This window comes from Camelus bactrianus, chromosome 26 (genome assembly GCF_048773025.1).
Source record: "Camelus bactrianus isolate YW-2024 breed Bactrian camel chromosome 26, ASM4877302v1, whole genome shotgun sequence".
Lineage (NCBI taxonomy): Eukaryota > Metazoa > Chordata > Mammalia > Artiodactyla > Camelidae > Camelus > Camelus bactrianus.
This window is the reverse complement of record NC_133564.1, coordinates 34,118,742-34,139,546: the sequence shown is the minus strand read 5'-3', so window position 1 is coordinate 34,139,546 and position 20,805 is coordinate 34,118,742. Positions and strand designations below refer to the sequence as shown.

General features: G+C 47.9%; 1 protein-coding gene across 18 annotated transcripts in view; it reads right to left on the bottom strand.

Moving 5' to 3' along the window:
• The window catches only part of LOC141575136 (uncharacterized), a 78,576-nt gene that overhangs the window by 8,766 nt on the left and 49,005 nt on the right, over positions 1 to 20,805 (bottom strand). For 13 of the 18 annotated variants that reach the window (XM_074353626.1, XM_074353622.1, XM_074353623.1 and 10 more), the window contains 19 exons: positions 19,438 to 19,569; positions 18,073 to 18,094; positions 16,475 to 16,563; positions 15,915 to 15,992; positions 15,719 to 15,826; positions 13,981 to 14,053; positions 11,763 to 11,901; positions 10,284 to 10,382; positions 9,537 to 9,597; positions 9,391 to 9,426; positions 9,203 to 9,315; positions 8,991 to 9,085; positions 7,734 to 7,804; positions 7,220 to 7,373; positions 6,221 to 6,279; positions 5,218 to 5,350; positions 4,830 to 4,903; positions 3,015 to 3,168; positions 695 to 869 (listed from right to left, as the gene is read on the bottom strand). In XM_074353626.1, the coding sequence (XP_074209727.1) occupies positions 695 to 869; positions 3,015 to 3,168; positions 4,830 to 4,903; positions 5,218 to 5,350; positions 6,221 to 6,279; positions 7,220 to 7,373; positions 7,734 to 7,804; positions 8,991 to 9,085; positions 9,203 to 9,315; positions 9,391 to 9,426; positions 9,537 to 9,597; positions 10,284 to 10,382; positions 11,763 to 11,901; positions 13,981 to 14,053; positions 15,719 to 15,826; positions 15,915 to 15,992; positions 16,475 to 16,563; positions 18,073 to 18,094; positions 19,438 to 19,569 (1,865 nt within the window). Of the gene's footprint in view, positions 1 to 694; positions 2,480 to 3,014; positions 3,169 to 4,829; positions 4,904 to 5,217; positions 5,351 to 6,220; positions 6,280 to 7,219; positions 7,374 to 7,733; positions 7,805 to 8,990; positions 9,086 to 9,202; positions 9,316 to 9,390; positions 9,427 to 9,536; positions 9,598 to 10,283; positions 10,383 to 11,762; positions 11,902 to 13,980; positions 14,054 to 15,718; positions 15,827 to 15,914; positions 15,993 to 16,474; positions 16,564 to 18,072; positions 18,095 to 19,437; positions 19,570 to 20,805 lie in introns of those variants that run through there. The other 5 variants (XM_074353628.1, XM_074353636.1, XM_074353627.1 and 2 more) reach the window with 4 other exon arrangements.

The window sequence follows — 20,805 nt, the reverse complement described above, 5'->3', positions numbered from 1 at the left end:
GGTTGTGAACTGAGGGCTTTCTAGAGGGACTGGGTTCTGAAGGGGATACATGCATGGCTGCACTGAGTCCCCTGCACACACACGTGGCTCTGAGTGGACCTCACGCTGCATTCACACGGCCCGCCTGAACTGCCCACTGCCCGCCCTGCCGGGAGTGACCTTCCAGATCCATCTGAGTGAACCCAACAAACGCCCACTGGGCAGTCCCTCAATTTCTTTCTTCCCCTCCACATCCTCCTATTCACTCCTGTGTGGCTCACGTGTCCCTCTTCTGCACTCTGAGGCCCTGCACGGGTACATCTGCTATGGTGACAAGCTGTCTGTTGTGAATGTCTCTCTCCCTCACTCGCTCCCTCACCCCTCGAGGCAACCCCGTGAGCCCCTGAAGTTAGGGCTGTGCTTCACCCCTCACAGAGCACATCACATGGTCCATGCAAGAGGCACATCTGCCAAACTGGGACTTCAAATTCACTTGATATTCTGTCAAAAGTCTCTTCTGTTCTACACAAGAGACACCTGCTTCCCAGGTCAGGACGGGGAAATGACACAGTCCATCAGATGTGTGTGCTGGGAAGCTAGACATATGTCACAATGTCCCAAGTCAGATTTCCTCAGGCATCGCAAGGCCCTGGAGTGCCATCTCCCCTTCTGCAAAGACTCGACAAGGGAGCAGAAGCACATGCTCTCATCTTACCGACTGCTGTAACTGGTGGTGGTGGGGGTGGTGGTGGCTGAGACCAAATTGGCCACAACAGAGGTGGGGGTGGTGGTGACGAGTACCCTCTGAGTAATGATGCTGGGTGTCCCATCGGGCAAGACACACCAAAGGATCCTGCCCAAGAACCGGGACTTCGGGACTCCACGGTGACCTGCAGAACAGGAGAGGGAGCTGTGTTGGATGATAGACAAAAGGAACAACACCTACAGAACCTGAAACTCAATGCAGCAGCTGTCAGCACCGGGCACCCTCCCGTCCATCGGGTGCCCAGACAGCAGCACAGGGCCACACACTCGACCTTGGGGATAAAACACTGTTGCCACACGATGCCGCCGGTGTCTGTAAGTGGAGGAAGGCGAGAGTCCTGCCTGAGATGATGCACAGAGGTTCCAACAAATTGATAAAGTAGGACCTCCCAAACAGGAAGCCTCTCTGTGCAGGACAACCCACCCTGACACCTTCCCCAGCTCCACAGAAGCATGGTCTGCATGAACCAGAAACAGAGAAAGAAAGGAAATGAAGGCCTGGTTTCCCACACATAGAATCAGAGCCGCACCTGGGTACTTGCTCTGTCTGCAGGACCCTGCCAGACCCTCTCTACTCCCTGCTCACAAAGGGCCCTCCTCTGCCATGCAGGAGCTGCCCCTGGGCGCAATGAGCTCTGAGGAGCTGGGCATCCCGCAGTCCTGTGGGGGAGCTGGCAAAGTGCTTCTGAGGGGACAAGGCTGTCCTCAGAAGGGAGTCAGTCTCCGCTACAATCATCCTTATTCTCAGGGATGTCTGGATTTTAAGTTCGCTAGGAAAAGCACACTACGTTTGCCCTATGGGAAAGGGAAGGGGGAAGTCTCAATCCTGCAAATAACACCAACGGGATTTTAGCTCATGTGGAAAATCCCACGGTGTGTGATGAGACAGAGAAGCAGCTCTGACAGCTTCCAGGGCAGAACCGACCCAGCGCGGGATGGAGAACATGATGCCAGGACTGTGGTGCAAATTGGTCCTGCGGGGAAGTAGGCATTTTCACTGTGGGCTCTTTCCCTTCCAGCCTCTATTCCCTACTACAAATGCACCATCTCAGAGAATCAGGCTTTTCTGCCCAAGAATACAACTGGAGGCAGCGGGGAAGGCACCTTTACCTCCCCAGAAGAGACAATGATGGGCTGTGATATTTACCACACTCAGGAAGACTCAAAGTTGCACAAACCACACGGTGTAAGGCTGGAGGGGTGGCTTTACTCAGTTTTCAGTTACAAGTAATTCAATGGGCATTCTACAGAGGAGAATCCCCCAGCCTGAATCAGGAAACCATTCAAGAATGACAACATGAACCGGTCTCAGTGACCCAGGAGCAATCACAAGAGAAGGAGGTAAAAAGGAGTTAGCCGAGCCAGGAGAAGTCAGTATGGAGCAAGGGCTCACCATTCTTATGCTATTTTAAGAAACACACAGTCAAAGCCTGAGGTACTCAGCCCTCATGCACTCCCTCGCTGATGCCTTTTGCAAGCAACACTCAAGGTGACTGGCTGAGAGGAAAAGCCAATGGACCCTGGGCAAGAGATTGAATTTGAAAACAAAAAGACATGCCAGACCCGTAACAGAACACACAGTATGCAGACGAGGCCAGAAGAGGCTGCTGCAAAAACAAAAAAAATACATATCCCAGAAAGAATTCCACCGAGCACGATCTCCCAAATTATCAGGGCCTGTGTGGTCGCCTACACGGGCGGGAGCTACCAGGGAACACCGCAGCTGCACGAGGTTCTGCATCGGAAAAAAAACCACACAAAATATGGAGGATTAGGCTTTTCAGAGTTAACAATATTCCAGCAACAAACCTTTGAGCCTTCTTTCCACGTATGACAATTGCTGTCATTACACCGAGTGGGAGACAGGTCTCAGGACCCTTGACTGGAGAGACCACAGGCCACGGGATCGGGTGTTTCTTCCATAACCGATCATCGGCTGTGGAAGGTCAGGGCTACCCTCGCTGCAGACAGCGACAGGGGCGGGCTTGTCCTCCAGGGAGCCCGGGACGTGGTGTCTGTTGAAGGCCCGTGTGCAGAACCGACACGTCTGCCCTCCGTCAGAGGACCCTCTTTCCCTCTACAACAGACACCTCCCTCCCCAGGGCAGGACGGGGAAGACGCGGTCCATCAAGTGCGTCTGCTAAGGGACCAGAGGGACACGGCCGTGAGCCCAGTCAGGGCCGCCCGTGCACCGGGAAGCCCCGGAGAGCGATCTGCCCTTCTTCTGCAGTGACTCAAGGAAGAAACAGAGGACTATGCTTTCCTCTTACCGAGCGGAGCAGCTGGCGGTGGGGGGCGAGGTTGCACAGGGCACCAAGGGGGACCAGGTGCAGGTGCCCAGCTGGGCGACGACGGGCCGCACCCGGGACAGGCCACGCAGGCTGGTCCTTGGAAAGGTTGGGGCCCTCCGGCCCACGGGGTGACCTGCGGGACAGAAGGGAGGGCTGGGTTGGATGACAGACAAAAGCGCCAACACCGGCAAGAGCCGAAAACCAACGCAGCAGCGGTCGGCAGCGGGCGCCCTCCCCTCCACCGGGTGCCCAGAGAGCAGCACTGCGCCACACGCTCCGCCCAGCCCTCTGGGGCCTGCCTGCAGCCTGGGCCGCACACGAGGACACGGGGACACGACGCTGACGCCGCACGTCGCCGCCGCTGTCTCCAAGTGGAGGAAGCCAAGGGTCCTCCTGCCCGAGAGGCTGCACACAGAGCTTCCAGCACACGGGCAAACTAGCGCCTTCCCAACAGCCAGCCGCTCTGCTCTGGGCGGGCGGGACGGCCCTCCCCGCCACCTTCCCCAGCTCCACGCAAGCTTGCCCGGCGCGGACCAGGAACACGGAGACGGGACGGACGTGAAGAGCTCATTCCCCACACGAGCAAGCAGAGCCGCACCTGGGTCGCCGCTCTGCCTGCAGGGCTCTGCCTGCAGGGCTCCGCCTGCAGGACCCTGCCGGGCCCTCGCTGCCCCCTCCTCACAAAGGGCCCTCCTCCGCCCCGCAGGGGCTGCCCCTGGGCGCAAAGAGCCCTGGGGAGCTGGGCATCCCGGAGTCCTGCGGCAGAGCTGGCCAAGGGCTCCTGAGGGGACAAGGCTGTCCTCAGAAGGGAGTCAGGCTCCGCTACAATCATCCCTATCCTCAGGGACGTCTGGATTTCACGTTCGCTACGGAACGCACCCTACCTGCGTGCTACGGGAGGAGAGTGACGTGGGGAGTCTCAACCCCACATCTGACACCAAACGGACTGTACCAGCTCGTGCGCAAGACCCCACGGTGTGCCATGAGACCGACGAGCAGCTCTGACAGCTTCCAGGGCAGGCCCGACCCGGCGCAGGGTGGGGGACAAACACAACGTACGCACTCTGGTGCGCATCGGAATTCCCCCGCAGGGAAGGAGGCATTTCCACGGCGGGCTCTTTCCCTTCCAGCCTCTATTCCCTACTACAAGCGCACCATCTCCGAGAGCCAGGCTTCTCTGCCCAGAGTACAACTGGAGGCAGCGGCCAAGACACACTTACCTCCCGAGAAAAGACAGTGACGGGCTGTGACGTTTACCACACCCAGGAAGACTCAAAGTTGCACAAAGCACACCGTACAAAGCTGGAGGGAGGGCTTTGCCCCTTTTCCAGTTACCAGGATCTGAATGGACATTCTAAACAGGAGAATCACCTGGCCTGAGCCGGGAAACCAGTCAAAAGAACGACGACACAGAAATCCGTCTCAGTGACCCAGGAGCAACCCCAGGTGCAGGAGGTCAGGAAGGAGTCAGCCGAGCCAGGAGAAGTCAGTGTGGAGCGAGGGCTCACCCTCCTCACGCTGTTTCGAGAAACCCACAGTCAAAGTCTGCGGGCCCCGGCTCCTAAGCACTCCCTCATGGCTCCTGCAGGCACCAGCCAAGGCGACGGGCTCCCGGGAGAAGCAGCCCACTGGCTCCTGGGCAAGAGTTTTGAGTCTGAAAAAGGCAGCGACACGCCACGCCAGACCCGTCACAGGACACACAAACTGCAGACGAGGCCAGGAACGGCTGCCGGGAGAACGGGAAGATCACCTTTCCCAGGACGAGGTCCAACAGAGCATGACCACGCCACTTACCTGGGCCTCCGGGGCCGCCGCAGGTGGGCGGGCGCTGCCAGGCCACACCGGAGCCGGGCCAGGTCCCACGTCGGCTAAAAACCACAGAAAAGAATGGAGGATTAGGCTTTCCTGCGAAGACACTGCTGAAGCGAAACAAAACCTTTGCGCCTGCCTTCCTTCCTTCCCTCCTTCCTTCCTTCCTTCTTTCCTTCCTTCCTTCCTTCCTTCCTTCCTTCCTTCCCCGTATCACACTCGTTTCTTGGAGGAACTGGATACTGACCCCAGGAACTCCTGCATGCTAAGCCCGTATTCTCTCTACTGCTGAGCTACATACACCCTTCCCCCCAGAGCACACTAGTTTCCAGGCACAGAGGACAAGAAATGCCATCCACGTTCACTAACTTACCCAGTGTATAATGAGCTCCGTGTGCTCCACCATCTGAGGTCAGTGTGTTGTGATATGTCAGCTCCTGCGGAGCCATTCCTACAGCCCCACTAGCGTATTCCGGCTTTCTGATTTCGGGCTCAGCCGCCCCTTCCTAGGAACACAAAACAAGGTAAAACAAGAACCGAACTTCAGAAACCATCATCTGCATACGCTTGGTCAGTCAGTCAGTCAGTCAGGTAGACAAGAGTTATTTACCGAAGCTATCAGAACATAAGCCCTATCCTGGCAGAAGCTGGCGGTACAAATAAAAGGCAGATTCTCCTCTCTGTTCTGCCAGAGGCACAGGATCCATGAAAACAAGTCAGCACAGAAAAGTTTCAACAGCTCTGCAACTGAGGTGAACGGGTACAGTAACGCCACAAAGGACAGGAGAGTCCGCTGCACGTGGACAGCTCAGGGAACGCTGGGAAGACCGCACTGTTTCGTAAAAGAGAGAGCCAGCGCAGAGAGGGGATGTGGAGGGGCTTTGGGGAAGGGCAGCCTGAGTAAAAGGAGCAGGTGGGAAACAGCGTAAGGCATTAAGGAAACTAGACCACTGTTACTGGCGGTGGAATGGGAAGACAAAACATGCTGCCTTGAAAATGAAACGTCACTTAATTAATTTCAAGTGAGGACGGCTAAAACAAGAACCAACTCCAAGATACACCTAACTTTCCCAGGGATGAATTTCTTTTCAATATCCTCTAATGAACTGTAAGGGAAAGACCCTGAAAAAAAGAATGCCCATACAGACACTGGTTTCACTAGGTGAGTCTGGAAAATGAACACAAGTGCATTATCCAGTCCTACGGCATTAAGCACAGAATCACATCCTAAATTGTAAGTTCAAAACATAAGTCAGAAATTCTCATCAGCAGGTGCAAACGTGAAAATGCACACTCACACCAACCCCCGGCTTATGTCTCAGAATCCCCTGGTACTTATATAGCCACGCAAGGACATGAACAACAAGAGACAGTACCTCATCCCAGCAAGATTCTCTTCCTTTCTCTTCTGGAAAGTGCTGCACTGACACACCATCTGTAAAATGTAGTTACAGGTACGTTAATGAGAATATTCACGAATGTAAATTAAAACCACCATGTGCGTCTATCTCCGTTCGTGGATGTGTCAAAACAAAAGTGGCAGAAGAGACTTTCAAAGAGTTAGAGCATTTTCTGAAAAAAAGGCTTAAGTCACGGTCGGGATATATTTCAAACCAAGCAGTAAGAGGAAAACACGTAAAAAGAATGGATATGGAAGTTGGGATTGCGCACTGTGTATCTCTAACATTCGAAGTCTGTTCTTGTTTTTCTTTTTTCTTTTCTTCTTTTTTTAAACGGAGGTAACGGGAATGAGCACACTGAATCCTGCATGCTAAGCAAGCATTCTATTTACCACTAACCTATGTCCTTCCCCGAGTCAACTAGCTCCTCGGCATAGATAAAATAAAACACATAACACTCTTTCAACGCAACTACCTTACAAAACATGTTAATTCGCTGAAGCGCAAAAGATCTTGGAGGCCTTCTTCCCCGTATCACACTAAGTCTCACATCAGACCGAGTGGGAGACAGGTCTCAGGACCCTTGACTGAAGAGACCACAGGCCCCGGGTTCGGGTGTTTCTTCCATAACCGATCATCGGCTGTGGAAGGTCAGGGCTACCCTCGCTGCAGACAGTGACAGGGGCGGGCTTGTCCTCCAGGGAGCCCGGGACGTGGTGTCTGTTGAAGGCCCGTGTGCAGAACCGACACGTCTGCCCTCCGTCAGAGGACCCTCTTTCCCTCTACAACAGACACCTCCCTCCCCAGGGCAGGACGGGGAAGACGCGGTCCATCAAGTGCGTCTGCTAAGGGACCAGAGGGACACGGCCGTGAGCCCAGTCAGGGCCGCCCGTGCACCGGGAAGCCCCGGAGAGCGATCTGCCCTTCTTCTGCAGTGACTCAAGGAAGAAACAGAGGACTATGCTTTCCTCTTACCGAGCGGAGCAGCTGGCGGTGGGGGGCGAGGCTGCACAGGGCACCAAGGGGGACCAGGTGCAGGTGCCCAGCTGGGCGACGACGGGCCGCACCCGGGACAGGCCACGCAGGCTGGTCCTTGGAAAGGTTGGGGCCCTCCGGCCCACGGGGTGACCTGCGGGACAGAAGGGAGGGCTGGGTTGGATGACAGACAAAAGCGCCAACACCGACAGGAGCCGAAACCCAACGCAGCAGTCTTCGGCAACGTGCACCCTCCCCTGTACTGGGTGCCCAATTGGCAGCTACGCTGCATCCACTCCTTCAGCCCTGGGCCTGCCTGCAGCCTGGGCTGCTCAGGAGGCTTTGGGGATAAAATAGTGTCAGCAAACTTCACTGTGATGCCAGGGCATACTTATCCCCTAATTCCCAATCCACAGGCAAAGCCAGGAATGGTTTGTTCAAAAGGAAAATGCTAGTTCCAGAGATTATTCAATACAAAATGACCACTGGAACACAACTGAGTAAAATTACTTACTTTGGTTTCCTCTGCCTCCTTTGCCGGAAAGGCGGTGCCATTCCTAACAGGGGTGCCACCCGGCCCTGAAGCTGTAAAGGGAGAGCAGCGCTGAAGGCGGATTCTATCTGAAGTTGCCGTGCGGGGGAAGCACGACCCGAGCCCTCCGTGCCCTCCTCCAGGAGCTCTCACTCCCGCCCGTGCCCCGGGCTCTTCACAGAGGCCGCAGGTCTCCCTCACACCTCAGTTGACCACGAGGACGAGGGGAGACTGGACCCCTGTCCCATGACGAGGACACCACAGGGCCTTGATTCAGGTGTTTTCATAGCTAATCACCCTGGATGGGGTCTCAAGGCTCAGATCCCTGTCAACCAACACTTACACAGTGGACTCACAGCACACTTCAGGGCAAATCAGTCTGTATGCAGATTATACATTAAAGTAAGAAGGGTCTTTCGTAGGAAGAGTATCAACAACCCCTGACTGTGAGCTCAACCTCTTCCTCCTCAGCCTGTTGGTAAACTGTTAAAAGCCTTCTCTCTGACAGCGCATGTCTTGTATAAGTGACCAGATGTCACGTAAACATTTATGAAAGAAGTGGCCTCAATGACTCATGTTGTAATAATCGGCAAAAGAATGGTGAGTTACATGGAGTAGCTGGTGGGAGACTTTAGAGTTACACGTTAACTCTGGGAGAGGGAGGCTACGTAGTCATGTCACTTACTACCTGGCTACTCTAGGTCACTGTGCAAGCTTTTTTATAAGAACGAAGGGACCTGCAAAATTAGTGAAGAAATGCCTGCTGCCTTAAAGCAGATCTTGAATAGAATATTTATCCACCAAGGCAAATGAAGAAAAATGTTTTTCTCGTTATGACATACTGCCTTCATTCTAAAACGTCATCCATGTTATTTTCCTGAAATGAGAAGAAAATTCAGCCTTCAAAACCGTGTCCAGGCGGGAAGAGAGGGCTGACGCTCATGTCTTCTAGTGCACAGAAACCAGCCATGCCAGCCACGCCAGGCATCCAAGAGACTTGGGGGTGGCCCGCAGTCCCTGGAGGGGCGTGAGCTCCACCGCTCACAGGGGACAGAGCCCTGCTGGCTGGTGGCATGTAAAGAAAACAGCATCTTGTCACCCAGCTGTGAACCTGTTCCCCACAGTGAGTGTGTGGTGTGGTGTCCAGGAAACCCAACAACTACCCATGGGGACAAGCAGCCCACTGGGCGGCTCCTGCTGCAGAAATGGAGCTGCCGTACTTCACAGTGCGCTCCTTACCTCTCAGGGGAGGGTGCAGCCTGTACGGTCCTCCTGGGGTGGGCTCCTGCCTCATGTATTCCTCTGCCTGCCTCCATCCGCAGATTGCATCCAATCTTAAAGATAAAGAATGGCTTCAATACAAATTACACCACCAATTCCTCTACTAGGCACAAAACAACCAGTCCTTAAAAATCTCAAAACACCCGTAAAAATGTGTCAAAATTCTGTACCTCTGTTTCAGGTGGGCAACTTCCCTTCTCAGCTCAGAGGAGTTTTCCCTTCTCAGGTCAGAGTTTTCCCTTCTCAATTCAGAGATTTCCCTCTCCAGCTCCTGAGCCCTGAGCTGTGGGAGAAAAACACATCCACGTTCAGTTGTGGCCGACTGTGCACAAAGGTAAGGAAGGAAACAAATTCTTACCGAGCTGTCTTGGGCCTTCTTCTCAGCAAGAGTGACCTGAAAAAGTCAACACATCAAGAAACACCCCATGGTAAGGGGTTCTCAGGGCCACAATAACTGTCTGCATCAGGTGCTGAGGACTCTGTGTCAGGAGGAAGGCAGGTTACCTGGTGTCTCCAAGTGATCTCTGCTTCCCGCATTTGCCCGTGACATTCTTCAAGTCTTATCCTATGAGTTACAAATTGTTGCATCAGAGAAGACACAATGCTGGGTATGCTGTTAAATAACCTGCCCCAGTCCAGGTTATCTGCACTGCACACTCACACACATCATCTCACCGCTCAAGACACACTGCACACGGCTGCAGAAGCACGGCAGGTGCAAAGCTGTCACTGCAGCCACTCCTCCCGTCACTGTTACTGAACGCCTGCCCGGTTCTGCACCAACACAACTCCCCCTCCCGTTCTCAGCATTTGCCTCACGTGTCCTGTGCTGAGCGTCTTTCATCACAGAGCTTGATTCTTCCTTTCCTTACATCCTGACCCTACTTCTTACTCCTGGGTCTCCCCAGCAGCACGGGAATGTGTGTTGGTCCGACTGACGCTACACTAAACTGCTATCCTCAGGGTGACAACGGTTTATAGCACCTTCAGAAACATCTCTGTGAACCGTCTCTCCTCTCAGTCTGGCCAGAACTGGGGACCAGGAAATTCTTAGTAACTTAATACTTTTTAAAGTTAAACGTTTAACTTAACATGTGTAAAACTTAACACTTTTCCTCCTGTGTGAAGCCACGTATACAAATGTCTTTTGTGTGGGTCGGTTTATGATACTGTGTCTAAATATTTTAGAAAAGTTTTCAAAAACTCCAACAGGTGTTTTCAAAGCCGCATGTGCGGAGGAGCTGAACTCACTTGTACCATCTTCTCTCCTCTTCAGCCAATTCTGCCTTCTCCTTTGCTGCCAACAGCTGCTGCTTTCCCACCAGCCCACATCCGTTCATGTCCACCTTCCTGAGAGGGGAAAGAAACTCTGAAATTCTGCCAGTTTCCCTCCCAGAAACTGGAAGGGAAGAATTCCATGTTCCTTTCGCCCTTCCCCATAAATGCTCAGGCTGATAAACACACAGGAAAGAATTAAAGTACCCCCACTAATAAATATGAAAAAAAGTACACTCAGGCCTCTGGCAAGCGTTTGGTATCTGGGCTTCCCTTCAGCGTCCCCACCCCTACTCATTTGTGCATAAAGTAAACACACAGGAAAAGCCCACGTGAGGTGTGCTCTGCGCCCCCCCCCCCACCAGGCTCAGGCTCCTGTGCCTGGGACAGCGCGAGCTCACTGTGTTTCAACGTGGGAATCAGGGTCTGACCAAGTCACCACAACCAAACACATTAGGGTAAAGCAAGCGCTCATGACTTGCTTGATTTCTCCCACAGAGAGCCCAGATTTCAGTCAAAACCTGGAGCAAAACCTGATCCTTTAGGAAATATAAGGAAACGTTTGTTTTTGAAAGCAGGTTAATGGGTGTGATGTCCATGACCTCTCCCTGAGAATGACAGGAAACTCTGGACAAATTATGAAATCCATGATCAAATGTACCAGATTGCTAACAATCCAGAAAGGGACATGAGGCCAAGATGGAGAAGAAGAAATCCCAGGACTGGGCCCACCTTCCCCTGGGGTCACCCGGTAACTGCAGAGGAAACCACTGAGATGCAGAGCAGCCTGGCAGCCAGTGCCCCCTACGCACGGGCACCGCAGTCAGGCAGCTGGAGCTCATGGTCCGTCAGCGAAGGTGATCCCTAGAAAGACCCGCAGGACTTAGCTGGGATCCGTGAGAGCTACATGCCAGAAACAAAGGTGGACAGGAGACACATGGGCCTCACGAGGGCTGGCTGCACTGACTGATCTCAGCTGCTAACCAGGTTAACAGGATGTAGCGCTGCTGGCGCCCTGACCACCTGCCAGCTGTAATGCCCACCTTCTCTGCAGCAAGTTAACCTCACACGAGGCCTCAAATTTTCTCTATTTTCTACCCAATGTCTAGAGTTTATTAAAAATGATAGACACATGGTAGGTCATGACACTTTGATGTGGTTGAAACCTAAGGACAATAAAAATGGACCTAGGGGGATCCAGATAATGAAGCGACTAAATCTGGTCCAAGAACCCGCTAAAATCTCAAACTAAATACAAACAAGACTCTGGTAACCAGTTAGAATGAACAGAAGCAGCAGATTACAGAAATCAAGGTTGAAAAATAAATGCACATCTGTACTGATTGAATATGGTAACGAAAATATGGTGGTAAGTATTCTGAAACATATTACAATATCCACATAACTCCACACATTCATTCACACATTGTCATAATTAACACGGGAACGTCTTACCCTTCAGTGTCCATAGTTCTCTGTCCACTGATTTCATCAAGGACGCGTACTTTCTTCACCTGCCTTTGGAAACCGTCTTCCTCACGTTCTTTCGGAGATCCCGATGCAGCATGGTGGTCTTGCATTTTCTTTTTACCCTCTATAAACATAAAACAACTGGCTTTGTGTGTGCACGTGTGCACTCAAGAGCTTGGCTGTACTGGGGAGTGGAGAAAGGAGAGAATTCTGAAGGCAGGAACCCCCTTTTTACCTTCCCAGTGCAAATTCATTGCTATTACAGGCATGTTTCATTTTATTGCCCTCCCTGGTAATGCATATTTTTAAACAATTGAAGATTTGTAACAACCCTGAGTACAGCAATTCCATTGGTGACATTTTTTTCTGGCAGCATTTGCTCATTTCTTATCTCTGTGTCACATTTTGGTAGTTCCTGAAATATTTCGTTCTTTATCGTTTTAATTACAACAGGCATGACACTCCTTTAAGGCAAAGCCTAATCCAGCGGAAGTCCCTAATTCTCAGCAATTCTATAAACCCTGAGAGAGGTGAAGAGGCTTCAGAAGAAAAGTGTGAAGCCAGCAGGGGTTGGCCCATGAAGTTTAAGGCAAGATTCCATCTCCACTGCATTCCTGTGCAAGGTAAGGCGGGAAGAGCTGACCCAGAGGCTGCTGCAAGTGCTCCAGGAGATGAAGCTAAGACAGCTAATGAAGGTGGCTGCACTAAACAACAGATTTTCAATGCAGAGAACTGCAAGGGGAGGCCACCCAGCACCATCACAGCTGGAGAGAAGTCAGCGCCTGGCATCAAGGCTTCAATGGACAGGCTGACTTTCCCGTTAGCGGCTAACGAAGCCAATATTCATTTAACATTATGAAAATCCTATGTCCCATGAGAATCAAGTGAAATCTACTCTGTGCTCTATAAATAGAACAAAGCCTGAATGACAGCACATCTATTTACAACATGAATATTTTAGCCCATTGTTGAGACCTACTGCTCAGAAAACAAAACAAAACACAAAAAAAATTTTTCAAAATATTACTGCTCATGGACAATGCACAAGTCATCCAGGAGCTCTGATGGAGATGCATGAGATGAATGCTGTTTCCATGCTTAACACGACATCTATTCTGCAGCCCATGGATCAGGAGTAATTATGACTTTCAAGTCTTATTATTTAAGAAATACATTTTGGAAGGCTTTAGCTGCCATAGACAGTGACACCACTGATGAGTCTGGGCAAATGAATGGAAAACTTTCTGGGAAGGATTCACCATTTTACATGCCATTAAGAACATTCGTGATTCACGGGAAGAAGTCAAAATAGCAACATGAACTGGGGTTTGGAAGGAATTGATTCCAATCCTGATGTATGACTTTGAGGGGCTCAAGACTTCAGTGCAGGAAGGAGCTGCAGATGTGCTGAAAATAGCAGAACTAGAGTTACAAGTGGAGCCTGAAGATATGAGTGATTGGCTGCAACCTCATGATAAAATGTGCATGAATGAGGAGCTGCTTCTTATGGACAAGCAAAGAAATTGGTTTCTTGAGATGGAATCTACTGGTGAAGATGCTGTGAAGTAGGTTGAAATAACAAAGGACTTAGAAGAGTGTATGAACTTAGCTGATAAATTACCGCAGGGTTTGAGAGGACTGACTCCAATTTGGAAAGAAGTTCTACTGTGTGTAAAATGTGTCAAACTGCCTGCGACAGAGGACTTGTTCCTGAAAGGAAGAGAGAATCCTGTCACAAACTTCACTGTGGTCTTATGTTAAGAAATTGCAAAAGCCACACCGATCTTCAGCAACTGCCACAATGACCAGTCAGCAGCCACCAACATTAATTCAAAACCATCCACCAAAACGACTGTAACTCAATAAAAAGAAAGTTAAAAAAAAAAAAAAAGACCATCCACCAACAAAAAGATTACACCTCACTAAAGGCTCCAATGATGGCTAGCAGTTTTTAGTAATAAAGAGTATTTTCATTAACTTATGAACATTGGGGTTTTTAGACACAGTGGTATTGCTCACTTAATAGACTACAGTATAGTGTAAACTTAACTGTTATTTGCACTGGAAAACCAAAAAAAAAAAAAAAAAACAAATTATTTGACTCTCTTAATTATATTTATTTTATTCTAGGGATCTAGAACTGAAGCCACAACATCTCCCAGGAAGCCTGTATGTAAGGTTTTCTTCCCAACAAGCAACATACCTTCCAGGCTGCAGTCTCCAGTTGTCACAGCTCGCTGCATCGCACCCTCAGATCTGGTCTTCGAAACACCTGGCTGTAAGATAGATATGAGAAGACATTCAAGAAGTACTGATCCACAGCAAAGTGCACATACTTAACACGAGAGGAATCGTACGCTTGGAATCAGCTAAGACGGGCCATCTGCTTTCCGTGCGTTACAGCACAATTAAACTCTGACACACCGATGCTCGGTTCTCTGAGCTAAGCATCTCTGGGGCTGAGTAACATTCCTTACTCTCTTCTTGCTGCTGAGCTGAACGTCCTCCTGCACATGCATTTCTTCAGATTTCACTGTGGCTTCACAGACGTGAGATTTATTAAGGGCAATTTCAACCTAAAACATTCTCATTGATGACTAAATTCCCAAGAAAAATAATTTGAGTAGATATCAACATTTAATCTTCTAAAACATGAGATTGTTGTTCCTTGTGAAAGCTAATGTGTACAGTGGAAATCCTGCTGCAACTGGAGGCATTTACCTCAAATTCCTGAAGTGTTCATTGAAACAGCACCTTTCAAGTTCTCTGGAGATGTTCCTTTTTCCAGTATCTTCACACAGGACACAAATAAAGTATGTACTAAGATTTCAATGAAAACTCAGGGTGATATGCTGAAAAAGTGTAACTTTTTTTCCCCCCAAAACAAAGTATTTTGTTAACTGCAAAACAAACAATGGAAAATAAATATATTAGCCCTGGTGCATGTCCAAAAACTTTGGTGAGCATTCTCTCCAGAAGATATTAAGGCAGTGAAATGATTCTGAACATACACATTTTATAAAGAAAGGAAAGCAAGTGTTATACGTTCCCTTACACATGCTTGAAAGCATCTGGGACTTTCCCTGAATTTTGGTTTGGGGCTGAAGACAGTGCTCTATTTTAGAGTTTACAGCAGACAGTGCCTCTTCCTTCAAGTTTAGCACTGGGCGTCCTAGCAGCTCGTTCTGACCCCCTGCGTCTTGCATTTCCTTCTTCAGCTGGTCCTCTTCCACTGCCAGCCTGCCAATCTCTTCCAGAAAGTCTTGGATTGTTCTGATGGGCAGTTGCTTCTCTTCAACCCTTTTGGAATCCTGTCCCTTCTCAGCCAGTATCCACAACTACCCCTAAGTTTCCTGTGATGGCAGCTGATCCAGGTTGAGCCCAGGACAAATGTCAAGCCCATAAAGAAATGCGGAAAAAAGAGACCTCCAGGCGCAGATATTTCCTCGCCTCCATAGGCTTCCTCCTCACTGGACAATGGAGGGCACGACTGGACGACAGGGGGAAGCAAGGGTGGGAAACTGCTCATGTCAAAGAGCTCACAAATGAGTGTCCCTGGTAAAATATAAACAAAGTTTACCCAAATTCACATGGAAAGTTCTCTGTTTAACATCAACAGGGCAAGGAGCTGTGCACCTACTCTAGTAACTTCCTTCACCTCTCAGGTATTTCCTGGCATCTCCTGTGTATCTTGGAGGGCAGTGTGAGTGGTGAGAAAACTCTCTAGGTTGTGAAAATAAGACATATTTCCTAGTCTCTGAAATAGGAAAAGTCACGAAGGTTTTAGTCCATAAAATTCTGGGTCATTGTTCACAGAGAGGTTCCGCTCCTGGGCTCTCACACTCTGCTGTGGCCAAAAGCAGGAGATGCGGGAGCGTGCAGCTCGCCCAGGGCACAAAAAGCCTCAGAAGCTCGGCTATGGTCAATGTGGCAGCTCTTACCAAGTGTGGACTCTTGGTGTTCTGGTCCCTCACTGCCTGCAGCTTAGCTCGAGCAATCTGAACGTCATTCAAATGTTCATTCACCCTCTCAATTGTTTTCAAGTTCTCCTTCAAGGAAACATTGAATTAGTAACAATTACTCATTACTTTCATTTCTGTTTTCAGAATGTAATCTAACGAGAGAAGGGGTTCGTACCTTAAACTTCAGTGCTTCCTCAGAGAGCATCTTCTTTTGCCTGATGGTGTCCTCTAAGCATTTCACTGCATTGTTGGTCTATGCAAAAATGTAATGAAGGAAACAGAATTACAAATACTAATTACACTGCTAGCTGAACCTATCTTGTGTGTGACCCCTTCCACTAATACAGAAAGTGGTGCTTTACATCTACGACACTTGCTTTTCTTTTTACTGAAAATATTTCAGTCAGTTACAATGTGTCAATTTTCTGGTGTACAGCATGTTTCAGTCACACACATATAATATACACCTATGTTTGTCTTCACATTCTTTTTCATTATAGATTACAAGACATCACGTAGAGTTCCCTGTGCTCTACAGAAGAAATTTGTTTTTTGGTTTTTTTTTATCTAGGACACTTGCTTTGAACCTAGACCTCTTATGGAACATATGGAACAGGACAGTAAGATGAAGGAAAAGAGAGCCAAATAACTGAACTACCAGAGGGGGGAGGAACTGAAGGTGAAATCACACACACACAAAAAAAAAAAACAAAAATAGCAAAAGGACCAGGATACCTTCTGCACCCAAGCAGATATATTTTCTGCAAGTTCTCTCTTTTCGTTCTCCAAATTCTTCATCTGCTCAGTCATCTGCTTTAAAGTAACTAAAAGGAGATAAAGCAGTTTCTCATATTGGCAAGAAAACCCAGTAGAATAGAATTATCATGATTTATTAGCAGTAGAGACATATCTGGCTGGCACTATGAGTATAATTAACTTTTTAGCTTTACTACTGTGCCTAAAGGAAGCAAATCTTAGTGGCATTCTAAATGTGAGATCATTGAGATTCCTAGTTTAATTTTTTTCAAAGATGCAGAAACACAATAAAAAGTCTTCCCCTAAATTCCCTCCCAACTATAAGCACTATTCTTAGAAAATTCATTCAAATACTTCTGACATCACCAGAGATGAAAAAGAAAATCCAAGCATCCTGTCCCCTTAACATTCTCTCTTCCAATTACTAAGGTAAGTAAACATGCCCCTGCTTTAAAAAAAAAAAAAAAATAGAACCCTTATCCCACGCAGGTTCACCCCACAGCCAGGCCCTATCTGCAGCACCACAGAAGGCAAGTTCAAAACGTCGCCTTGACTGGGCCTGCACAGGCCTCCAGTGTCTTCTTGCTGCCTGGCAGATCGTCTTTCATGAAAACCATGCTGGGGGCCCTGAAGGACAAGGTCACTGGAATTAAACGCTTTGGTACCATGTGGGCTTCCCCACCTAGTCACTGGAGGACCTGGATAACACACAGGCCCTAAATGACAAGCTTTTCCATCGCCAGGATGAGAATGTTACCATCACTGCTTCAGGAAAGCAGCACATGTAAAACAGCCAGTCACAGGCGACTCCACGGGTGAAGCTCTAGAAAGCAGCCCTCAGAACCAGACTCCTCTCTCGGGCATCTAAGTCCCTCATCTGACCACACAGCGCATACGCGTCTTATCTCTGCCCAGTGGGGACGCTCTGATGCTGAGATCCCTCTTCTCAGCACCAGCCCTTCTGCATCAACTGTCACCAACAGCAGCCCTTGAGGGCCTACTGAGCACCGGGCAGCCACCCTGCCCACCACGCACAGCCCCACTCGGTCAGCAGAGTCTGTGAAGCCTGCACAGAAAGCATCATCCTCAGGCTGAATCACCTCCATTAAGTCCCCACTGCCATGAATGGCTCCCTTCACGTCTAGGTCACAGCCCATGGTTTCCCCTCTGCTGTGACATGCACTGCCTGGCTACATTTGCATCCCTCCCTCAGCCTGGAGGGTCCTGACAGGCTCAAGTAGTGTTTCAGCATCTTTACTTTTCACCAAGAGCCAGCTCATGTTAGGCACTCACTCCGAACATTAGACTTCTCATCACCTGCTTCCTAAAAGTTGCTATGCAAAATTAAACTCATCCTAGTCTCCCTACTCCTGTGACCCTCCTGGTCTCTTAGCTCAATAGATGCCAACTTCCTCTACGATGTCACTTAGACACCATCGCAGGAGTAAAATTTTCAAGAGTTGAGAAATCAGTTAGACATCAGAAGTCACTGTGTTTACTCTTAGTTGAATTAAAATCCACATTGAATCCTTGTATTGAGAAAATATTACAAAGGAAACTAAACCCTAATATCTTACCTTGAGATGCACGAGGCTTTACCTAGGAGAGAAAGAAACAATAAATCTGAAGTCAAAACATATAATTAGTAAATCTATAATTTCTAATAAACTATCAAAACAGTAATCATTGAAATCACAATTATCATTTTGGTTCAGCGTAACAATATGATTAAAAATCAGGAAAAATCAGAATTTCCTACTTAAGGCATGATCTTTCACTCACCATTTCTGACAGCACAACGGTAAATAATTTATTTTAGAACAAAAGATCTGTTTACATGCTATTAAATAAACACCACTCTATTCAATTTTCATAATGCATATTCATATTTAACAACACTCAACTATATTATTTTCATAATATGTTGTTGTAATGCATCATTTATATAATTTTTTTTTTTGGTCAAACCAAACATCCACACTTAAGTCCAGAACCTGGATTGTTGTATAATCTTCAAAAGAGAGAGAGAGACAGGAGAAAACTAAAAGAAAAATAAAGGCAAAATCTTTATACTAAGGTTAAGATGCACCCCTTTCATTCACTGAAAGGTTTTCTGAAATCTTTTACAGAGTTGACTGTTGAATTGATAAGCAACTGTAACATATGAGGTCATAAGATTTGTCAAGACCACTAAAAACAAATGGACATCAGATGAGACATCAGACGAGAATGAAAGTGAGCAATGGCTGTAGTAAAAGCACACGCAGCAGCAGGATGGACAGCGACCATTTTCAAGAAGCGAACGTGCTTCCTGACTCAGACACAAGTCATCATCTGCGGAGTAATAGCTCAGTAAAACCCAGGCAGGACTCCACTGTAATACCACGTAGACACATTTCCCTGACCCTTAACACATATTTCTTCATTCAAAACTTTAAGTGATGATCAGAGACTGAGGCCAGCCCCTAACCTTGCCAAGATATTGGAGCATCATCACAGTGTCGAAGCTCCAGTGGCAATAGTGTGGCAATAGAATGCATCCATGGAGGGCAAACAGAAAACCACAGATGTTCCCTTAACTTCACACTTGCTCAGGAACACTGAGCTTCCCAGTCCCCTGTCACCCAACATGCAGGTGGGGAGAGAGATGGGCTCACCAAATACTTAACCTTCCTGTTTTGTTATTGAAGAGAAGAGTTTATGAATTGCCATTGTCTCATTGAGAATATACTGTTGTCTTGCTCAATGAGTTCTTACTATAAAGATTTTGCAACAAATTTCCATTTCAAAACTAATTTCTGTTCAAGTTAGTAATCTAAAAGGAAACAAAGAAAAGACTCCTGGATTCTGGCCCAGGCAGGCAAATAAAATGTCCAGTGACTATAAAAATTCCTGTTAAGTGTGATTAAAAGGACACTGTCAGGTACTTTAGTAATACTCACAGCAAGGACGCTCCTCCAGACAAACAACAGAAAACTGGAAACTCCCCAGGCGGCAACAAGAAGAAGCAGCTTCCACAGAAATTCATAAACATCAGACCCAAGATGGGTAAGGAGAATCAGAGTGTGGAGGATCTGAAAAGATATTGGAGATAATGAGGAACCTCAAAGACATTAGCAGTGTATCTGTCACAGAGAATCATCTTTAGAAACCCTCAACCACATCCTCAAATAGCTCCACAGAGAGGCGAGAAGGGACACTTGAGTTCAAAGGAGCTCTTGGGAGTGTGGACATGTTAACTGCCTTCATTTGGTAATAGTTTCACTGCTGCACACATACGTCAAATACCTGATAAACAAAATGTTAGAGACTTGACTTTGCTGACAGGCATTGCAAATATTTTTAAAATAGTTAACAGAACTTAACTTATGAATGTAGAAGCCAACTTGAAATTGAAAATAAGCAAACACAAACCTACATGGCATGGGACACCTCCATCTTCTATTGGATGTTCATGAAGTACCTGGACAAACCCCTATGAAGTGTCCCCAAAAATACACCCAACATGTATGGGGAAAGAGCAATGAAGATATGTGTTAAAATATAGAGAGATGTACAGAGATGTATTTCTACATTTATAGACTGGACATGAGTGAGAAAGCAGACCAGCTCTTAGAATAATGTCAAAATTACTATTCCAGCAAAAATTAATGATATATTTTAGCCCAACTATCTAAAAACCATGGAGGTTTTCTTCAATATTCACTTTGGTTCTGAACCAGAGCACGTAATGTCAGACTTCTGAAATAAATAAGGATTTGTATAATAAGAGTTTTAATCATATTGTACAAGATTACTCAAAGAATGAAGTTACATAAAAAGAGAACTCAAAATAATCAGTACAAATAATTTACATGCATATTTCACAGTACTGCACCTACGTCCATTAACAGCCACCAAGAAAATTAATTTGTATTTCTGGAATGTACAGTCACCAAAACAAAAGCCAAACACATAGTTTTGTAAAAACTAGATTTATAAGTATTATAGGAGGGAATAAATACACAATGTAACTTGTACTTTATCTAGACACCAAGTTTCAGTCTTGTGCAAATAAAACCTCTCTAGAAAGCAGCCCCTGAAATCAGTAACACTGTCATTGTCAGCTCTCACAGTTGGGGTCAGTAAAATCTGTGCTGGTGGAAAACATGCACCGTCTTTCCATAGCTGCCCTCTGAGAGAGCAGTGGGTCTCAGCACAAAGGAGAGACACGCAGATCAAAGGCACAAAAACAAACACCATCTAGTCACTAACTGGTAAAACCCCCTCCACCGTGGGCATGCTTGTAACACACGGCACTGTCTGAGCGC